The sequence below is a fragment of the Phalaenopsis equestris genome, unplaced genomic scaffold (assembly GCF_001263595.1).
Source record: "Phalaenopsis equestris unplaced genomic scaffold, ASM126359v1 Scaffold000297, whole genome shotgun sequence".
Taxonomy (NCBI): domain Eukaryota; kingdom Viridiplantae; phylum Streptophyta; class Magnoliopsida; order Asparagales; family Orchidaceae; genus Phalaenopsis; species Phalaenopsis equestris.
In genome coordinates, this window is record NW_018164739.1 from 684,336 (window position 1) to 694,108 (window position 9,773).

Here is a 9,773-nt window from a genome sequence, read left to right on the forward strand (position 1 = left end):
AATGAAGAAGGTAAAGACACAAAGAAGTACCCAATACCAACTGATAAGAAAAAAATGCACATAATTCAAGCTGAGATTGTGAGGGATACCCCAACAGAATTAACAATAGTTCTAGAATCTAGTGAGTCCTACGAGCCTATACCTGAAAAGGGACAACCACTAATGGTAGATTTACCAGACAGTCTGACCGACATTTCACCTATTGGGTGGTTACCCCTAAAAGTGGTCTAACATGTTAGAAATGATAAGTTTATGAGCTACTGTTGGAAGACTATATGGAGTTATTCGGATATTAAATCAATATAACAGTGTACCTACCAACAGGTGGCCAGACAGAAAGAATGAACTACAACTTTGAAATTTATCTTACGAGCTTGACAGGAAAGAAAATTCTTCAATGGCATTCAAGTCCTACCATAGAAGAAGAATATATCTCTTGTAAGTATGTGTTAGTGAGTCGCTCGACCTGGCAAAAAATTCATCCTAAAGTGGAACCATCCTTACATACTTTTTTATCATATACGCCCAATGGAGCACGAGAAAAGTAGTTCATAGATGTAATAGCTTAAGATTTGATTCGTGAGAATACTCGTTTATCTTCAATGTCAACTCGGGTTGTGCTAAAAGAAGGTGAATACCTATTCTACTAGGATGTGTTTTGGAATGATGACGCTTACACGATTGACTTATCGGGAGATTGCAAAAGTTCCACTACCTTTAAGGTGGTCAGCTTAACGTCATACTACGAGGAGTGACAAGCTTTGATAGTTGAGATCGAAGCTCCCCAACCTTGGGAGATTGACGCGAGCGTCACACCCGCAATGTGGGATGACGCAAGAGTCACGTCCCGCAATCCTAGAAGCTTCAGGCGTCCCCACCCACGATGAGAAACAATGCAGGAGTCATGTCCCGTGACCACCCTGAACGCACGGTTGCAGCTTGACCAATCCAACAGGTCCGATCAACACTTTCTTTAAGTGGATTTCCCACTTATTTGAATTCGGGTCCACTCATATTTGCTCTGAGTCTATAAATATGTTGTTTTCGTGTTGCAGGTTAGTTTTGATGTAAGTTTTCTATAGGTACAGCCGTCGACGTCCTCATTCTCCCTTCTAGAGTTGTATCCAATAGCAAGTGGTGCTTCAATTATAGCTCGTTCTCGTTGGGTATTTATCTCCGACTTTTCCATTCTCTACATTCTTCCCTTCAATCTTATTGTTGATCGTGGTTATTCGCTTTACTGCCATCGATGTCCCTACTCTCCACCTTTGTTGTCGCAGCCCCGCCAATCATTTTTGTTGTTGTTTACCACTGTCTAGCCACCCTCCATTAATGCAGTCACTCCCATTGATGCAACGCCCCCAAAAAGCCTCCCGATTGTTGTTTTCTACAGTACCAACAGCTGACAACTCCTTCCCCTCCTTCTACTTCGCTGCCACCGTAGTTCCAACCCTCCACCTTTTGCTGCCGCCACCCATAAATCCATCGCCTTGCTGTTTTACAGCTGTCCGACCATCCCACACCGCTGCCGCAGCCTATAACAGCACTTTCCCTGCTATTTACACGTTGTACATCCCCTCACCCATGTCGCCACTTCCCAGGAGAGACCGTCGTCTCACTGTTCCTGTAGTTTGTCACGTCCCCTTTGTTGCCACCATCACCCCCCTTGCTTCCGCTCCACCATCTAGCCTTCTAACAGCCCTTTTGCAATCTCTCCATCCAAACCCTCGCCAATCGCCACCCCCACCTCGAGATACACCCTAGTTGTGTGACGTGAGTCAAGTTGCTATTATTTCCTATTCCAGTGTGTCGCATGTCGTGTTTGTTGTCGCTTTCCCTTTCAAATGTGTTGCTTGTAACCATCTATTGGCTTTCTTTGGTAAAAATATTGTTTGCTTATTGTTGTTTTGGTTAACTCTGGTATCAATAACTTTCTAAAAATCTAACAAAACAAATACTTTCTTTCTAACATTTTAAAAACGATAACAAAAACTAAAGATAAACAATGATGTCGAACAGCCCTAATACAATCCGACATCATTATCCTTATCCTTGTTATTTGGATTCAGCCAATTCCTTCTCCTTTCACTATTGTGATTAAAACATGTGTAATTATATTTGCACATATGACTATTATTCTATGGTTTTCACAAGCATTATGTTTAGTAGCAGATACAAAAGTAATCAAGATAGCCAACTTAAAGATACCATGATAAAATAAATATAAGCTTATCGGGGCTGTAAAAATATATAATCGATGAGCGTGTTTTTCCCAAGTTCAACAGTAATGACAACTAATGAAAAGAAAAGGAAGATTTACATGCATAACACTCAGTTCTTATATATTTATATATCTAACATCTAAACTTTAGTATTTACATACATGCCACCTTACCTATGCATTAAAAGATGTATTTCACTATTAACAGAAAGAAATGGTGGTTTTTTTGTGATATAAAAGATTTGAGTGGTATAAATGTACAAAGTAAAGTTTAGGTGCAATGTTTAAAATGGCGCAATTGGGCATTGATACGTTTTTCATTGGTGAGGAGAGGCTAAGCCGCAAGGCGTTTTGTGGAGTAAGCCTCAATTTAAAAATATTGCATAAATTAATAAATATTGTGTAAACTATAATATGAAGTAAGAAATAATATATTTACATTCTAATTTATTAAAAAATTAAAAAGTAATATAATAACATTCTAAGTAAATAAAAAATTAATAACATTAATATCCTAACATCAAATTATAAAATAATATGGGTTATGCATACATAAAACTATCAAAGTAAGCAAAGATATTAAAATAAAATAATAAAATATCAAAATATAAAAATCAAAATAAGCTCGACATTAATCTTTCACTTTTACATATATGCCCCCTATTAAACAAAAGCATAACAAATCATCAACACTTGAATTTTATTTTTAAAACCCTTATTACTCACATAACAATTGATTTTTATTAGAATTATTGGCATAATAAATTGTTTATTTCATGCTTTTATCATTAGTTGTATCTATGTTATTTCATTCATTAATATCTTTAATATCAGTTATTTTTTATTTTTTAATGAATAATCATCGGTAGAAATATTAATTAAAAATAATAATTATGTTGATAATTAGAATTTCACCTGCATAAGTTTTCATGGATAAACTTTCCTTTTATTTCTTGGTATTTAATATGTGAGGTGTGAAAGTTAATATATGAGGTATATTAATGTTATTTTTAATTTTATTTAAAAAAATTATGGATATTATCAAATTTTTGAAGCATTTTTTGAGGCAAGGCGTGCCTTGAGGCAAGCCTCAATCTGAATGAGGCGCACGCCTCACTTTGGGGCAATGAGGCGTAAGCCTCAATGCGATTTTTCTTTTTAAATTGCATTGAGGCAGGCCTCAAGGTGCGTCTCCTATTGTGCAATTTTAAACAAGGTTTAAGTGTATATGCAAAAAAAAAAAAGAATTGGGTGGTATGTATGTAAATTCTGAAAAAGAAAAAAAATAAAATAATATGCAATGAGTTAGAGAAGTCAAGTAAATCTTATTAGAAGAACATACCTCGCCCAAAAAATAGCTCACTGTAGAAAGAATAACTGAAGCCAAAAGTCCAGCAATAGTCCCTTCAACACTAACAGCACCTTCAGTGCCACGTGGGACTACCTTAAATGTTGTTACAAGATACCTGTCTTTAAACAACCAAAATAGCCATAACTAAATCACTAAGAAAATCATCGCGCATATGTTCAAGGCAATATACATATTTGTTAATAAAGGACGGCCTGCCGCTTTTTGAATTAATAGTTTATGCCATTGAATAAGCAACTAAATATATATTATCTACAAGGAAAGAAACTAACATAAATGGAATTTAATTAGTCTGTCAAATATTTACCAAGGAACTATCACATATTCAACAGGAATTTTAGAATGTTGAATAGACATGGTTATAATATGGAATTCTCAAAACCAGTTGCAACTACGGTGTGATATAAAAATTGGAGATTTTAATTTTTATTAAATTTTGATCTTGCTAGTGGGTAATATTTTCATATCTTTTCATCATGGTTGGCAGTAATCAAACAATTTAAGTTTGGCCTTTTAATCCATCTTCTATAAAGCCCATATACATTAAGATGATAGAGATTGGTGATTCCTTGAACCAATAAATCAACTCAAATTAATCCCAAAAATTTCAGCAACATAAGCAAAACAGCCAGACAAAGATTGTATTGTTGCAATTTATTGCCACAACATGTAATCAAACTCCTTAAACTTTTAAAATTTTTGAAAACCATATGCAACAAGGGCCCAACTCCTAGAGCCGGAACTTTTTAAGCTTAAGAGGAAAATTATGGCCCACATTTGCGGTGCTCTCAATTGTCTGCTGCTAAAAGATTTGCCCATATGGGTTAACCTTTTTATGTGTTTGCAGCTTCAGAAATAAATTATGGGGGCAAAAATTGATAAAAGAGGCCTCAAAACTTAATACTCATATTGCAAATGAATTTCCCAATCGCTAATATCAATCATGCTAACATCATTGCAATGGCCATAGAACAAAAAGAAAAAGCATGAAGAATAAGCCCCGGTACCATTTAAAAGCTCAAGGAATTTTTTTCTTCAAAAAAATAGATAAATAAAAGGGGAACAAATCAACCAGTGCTACAAAACATGCCCCTGAAAAAACAAATGGCTCATGGAAGTTTTATGATATTTGTCAGATACCAGATCATTCTAATGATAAATACCGGAAAATGCACCCCTGTGAAGCATGGATACGGACACAATACGATACGGGGACACGATATAATTGAAAACAAATAGGACAAAACACATAATGAGCACGTTTTTTTATATTTAATTAATTATTAATATAAAAATATATATTTTTCTATTATTCTTTATTAAAAATAACACAACACAAATTATACAATAATAAGATTTAATAAATAATAATATAAAAATATATATATTTTTATATTATATTATAAAATCTCATAATTATGAAAATTAATTTTTAAAATTAGACATAATATGTTTCAAAAAAGTTCATCCAACTTATAATCCAACTTATCTCTAAAATTAAAAAAAACCCATGAGTACAAAAAGGGAATTACTAATGCTCGGCTTTAACAATATTAGATGCACTTTCGATGCTCGATTTTGATGAATGTTAGAGGAAGCTTCAACATGACGAAAGATGGCGCAGTTTCGACTATAAAGTGCAACTAAGGTTGTATGTTATTTATAATTTTCTTGTTTTCGTATCTCATTTTATCGAAATAGTGTTAAGCTCGTGTCCGATGTAGTGTTGAGATGTGTCTCAGACGTGTTCACGACTGAAAAAAATTCAAACATATATTTTATAGTATCAAAAAAGTGTTGTCCAGGATGTGTTTTGAGCCTGAAAAAAAAATTCATACATATATTTTGTAGTATCGAAGAAGTGTCAGAGTGTGTTAAACAAGTGTCGGTGTCTGATCAGTGTTTGACACGGGCACAACACATTTTTAGAATTGTCGGTGTTACATAGATGCACTCGAAACTCTTCTTGGAAAGTGCAAGAATGACAAAAGAAAACTATTGTTGTTGTGGTGGAAAATATTGTTTTAAATTTGGTAGACATAGAAGACCCATCTCTCTATCTCTCTAATGGCAATGTTGGAATATATAACAGCAAGGTTGTTTGTCAAATGTTGGTATTTAAAAGTAGTTGTTCGTGATAAGAATGAAGGTCAAACAAAAGATTATTAGCACTAATACACCTGAAAATTATATGTTTTAAATATACATTTAATGCTCATTTTATGTATATTTTTTTATGATATTGCGCTTTAATAAAAGGTATTTTGCATGTCTTTGGTTTCAGGTACAAGAAATGAATCTTTAGAGAAAATGAAGTGAAATGAGAACAAAATGGAGCAAAAATGGCACCACATAATTCGGCGTCATAGCGTCAGTTCGCGAACGTGATGGGCGCCATAACGCCACAGATTGGCGGCATAGCGTCATGAATTTGGACAAATTTTGAAAATGTGTTTGAAGTGACCCCTGGTTATTTTTAGAGTTCTATTAAATGGGACCATTGGTTGTTCGAAAAAGAGGCTCAAGAGGGCGCTTGAGTTCTTAGTGGTGAGAGTGTGTGTAAGAGAGGAGTCTTTAATTTTTTCAGAAGAGTTCGGAGATTATTTCAAGGGAACTTCCGGAATTGTTTGGTGAGAAGTCTAAGAAAAGTATTTTTTTTTATGTTCAAGTTTTTATTGTTCAAAGTTGACTTTAAATACAAATCATGTGTTGCTGTGTTATCTTCATAAATTCTAAGTTGTTTTCTTTCTTTCTCTTTGCATATGGAAATTAATCATGTGAGATGAGAATGATTTGAAGATTTCTTTTTATTTTAAATTTGTGATGGCATTTTCATCGATTCTTCACTGAATTTGTAAATTGGTCACTTGTGAGGTTAAAACCTATTGTGAAACATAATAATTTGGGAGGGTCATGATTCCACCCAACTTGTGAATGCCACACTCACCTTACGAGGAGGGCGACCACAATCTAAGGAGAGTGCAAATAGATAGAGAGATAAATTTTGATGAGTGTAGAGTTAATGTTTCTAGGGTGACAGACTAGATTCTTTTATCAATGCGGTCTTGTATTTGAATCTAAGGGTCCCTAGTAAGTCCTATAGAGAGGGCATAATGGATAATCTAGAAATGAGAGGCTATAATCTACTCAGCACAACACAAGCTGGAACAAACTTGAGATTAGTCAGTGTTCTTTGCTAGCACTGAGAGAGGGTAAAGAATAGCTATGCCCTATTTGTCACAATTAAACATGTTATATTTTTAAAACATTCACATCCTACACTAATTAAGATCTTTTTGCAAGGGGAAAGATATTTTCAGAACATTCAAACTCTTTTAAATCTTATTAGTTCAGAACATTTGCACCTACTTTCTACTTAAAATTAGATTGCGCATAAGTTTAGTTTTACTCCTTTACAAATATTTTCACACTATTCTCCTATCATTTTTATCCGCAATTTAGATAGAAGTTTTTCTAAGTCATTATAAAAAGTTGCAACTTTTCTATGAGATCGATACTGAGGTTTTTAAAAAAAACTCTATATTACTTGAAACTATGCGTATATTTGCGTAGTACCCTCAGTGTAAAAACTTATTATTTATTTTCTAAATCATTTTATTTATTCACACTAGCCGCTAAATATAATTCGAGCCATGTTTTTGACAATCTTTTGGAATATAAATATTTGTGTAATTGCGGGTTGGGTCAAGCACTATCACCAACCATAATAAATAAAAAGAACTTAATAGTATATGTCAAGCTAGTAAAGAGATTAGGTTTGAAGACCAACCCCACCCAAATATTACCCCTTAAGATGGATTAAGAATGCATGGCTGAAAACTGATCCTAAATGTTGGTGGATTCATTGCGAAGAACTACATTGATGAGGTTTGGAGATGGTTCTACTAAACATTTGTCTATCATCAAAGAAGAAGAGTTTCACTCATTCTGCATTGAATGAGGCTAGATTATACAATTGTAGCAGCTACTGGAGAAGTATGCAGTGCTTATAGAATCCTAAATGTTGGTGGAACTTTGCATTGCTAAGAACTAAATTGATGAGGTTTGGAGATGGTTCTACTTAAAATTTGTCTATCGTCAAAGAAGAAGAGTTTCACTCATTCTGCACTGAATGAGGCTAGATTATACAATAGTAGCAACTAATGAAGAAGTATGCAGTACTTATAGAGGTTGCCACCAAAGCAATACATATTGCATGATACTCAACTAATTTCAGATGCATCACTGCCAAATGAAGCAAGTTTCACATTATGTAAGTCAGAGTCATGCCTATGAAGAACATTGAAGATATAAAAGTCATGGTTATGTTTTAGCATTTTGGCAAGCATGTTAGTGTCTTGTCAATTTAAAGTCACTGTATTGTTTGTTTAAGAATCAGTCATATAATTTATTTTTAAAAAATACCTACCAATAATCAAATTTGAAATTTTGATGAAACCCTCTTATTTCAATTTTTGCAGCCATTTAGACTGATAAACTGGTCAAAACTGCCAATCAATTAAGTTTCCTAACTTGGCTGCATAGCTTGGGATTAGGCCTTGCCATTATGCTCAACCGGTTAAGTCATTAACTCACAATGTTGAACAAATTCCACAGAATAGCTTGAATCTTGCATATATGGTAGACAAAGCTACATTCATAAGTGCAAAAGTTGGGCAACATGGTCGGTAAGCTCATACCTTAAAACCAAGCACATGCTTAACTTTGATTGAGCTCGGCTGGCAGCAGCATTTTCCACATTCTAAAATGATTTCACCTAATCTCTTACCCTTCTGTGCCCAAAACTTTTTAATCAAATTACTCTTAATAGCATTTTCCAATGGTTAAGAACATTTACTAACATTTATGAAGGATGGCATGCAAAGAAAATGGCAAATATCACTTGCCATGCATTTGCATGCTTCCAAATACAATATTCCACATTTCAAGTTAGCTCCTAACCTTTCCTCAATTTTGGTCAGGCCAACCTTAGCCATTTTGCCTCTATATATGCTTACTGCTGAGACTCAACATACTTCTTTAAACAAAATTATTCAAACCTCATACTTGCTAACTTATGTGCCTTCTTTCAACCTCTAAGACAACCTTTCAAAGCTCAGCATTTGCAAATTCTTTCGAAGTGTTTTTGAAATGTACAAAGCTATTTAGTTGGAAGTAAAATTCAGAAAGATTAGTTTTGTTCTTTCTCGCCATATTTGTCTCCCACATTAAACAGTAAGTCCTTGTTTCCAGGGCAACTAAGTAGTCTCTGAACTTGGCAAGTCCTAGTGTGCATGGAGCTCCTTGATATATTATATATTTCTTTATATTCGTGCTAGCGCATCTAATACTTCTAGTTATTTCCCCTAATCTATCCTCTTATAAGGGTTCATCTTGATCATAAAAAATTAAGAAAAAAATTGTAGTTTGCCAATATGGAAAGCATATAAGGTCCAGAAAACCAGCAAGAAGCATAAATCTACATTGAGTAAAGTACCAAAATAGTCCCCTTATTATTTAGATGGAGCCATTTTAGTTCGAAAGTTTATAAAAATACTAACTTAATCCCTAGACTATTTTGATGGGGGCTAAAATAATCTTTATTGGGACTATTTCAACCAATATTAAAAAAGGCAGAAGACTAAATTGACACTTCTATAAACACTATGACTAAAATGACCCTGTAAAAAATGAGAGAGTTATTTTGAAACTTTCCTCAATCTACAGTGAACAATTTGTTCTTCCAAAATATTTGATTTCAGTGATCTAAATGTCCAACAACATTAAAAGTAATACCAAGCCCCAATTACCCTGAAGAACAGAAAAAAAATTAAGAGGTTGTTTGGGATCAATTTTTGTTTCTTATTTTTTATTTTTGAAAACAAAAAACAAGAAAAAAATATAAAAATTGTGTTTGTTTAACTGTTTTTTTTTATTTTATTCCGATTTTTTTTAAGAAATAACACATCTGTTTTTAAAATATCTAAAAGAGAAAAAGCATATTTGTATTGTTTTTAAAACACCTTAAAGAGACTCGTCTCTAAACACATATTATAAATAAGTCATGGGAAAATGCACGTCGCCGGCCGCCGCCGCCAATTGTCTCCTGCCGGTCGCCTCCGCCCGTAGCTCGTCGCAGCCACCTGCCACTCATTACCTGTCGTCGCCGCCGCCAGCCTCTTG

The 9,773-nt window shown here is 34.1% G+C and overlaps 1 protein-coding gene across 5 annotated transcripts in view; it reads right to left on the minus strand.

Annotated features, from left to right (window-relative positions):
• The window catches only part of LOC110025387 (protein VTE6, chloroplastic), a 65,017-nt gene that overhangs the window by 40,783 nt on the left and 14,461 nt on the right, over positions 1 to 9,773 (minus strand). For all 5 annotated transcript variants that reach the window (XR_002294116.1, XR_002294114.1, XR_002294113.1 and 2 more), the window contains exon 3: positions 3,564 to 3,687. Coding sequence is in view for 1 of the 5 variants with exons in the window: in XM_020725840.1 (XP_020581499.1) it covers positions 3,564 to 3,687 (124 nt within the window). In the remaining 4 variants the exon portion in view is untranslated. The remainder of the gene's footprint in view (positions 1 to 3,563; positions 3,688 to 9,773) is intronic.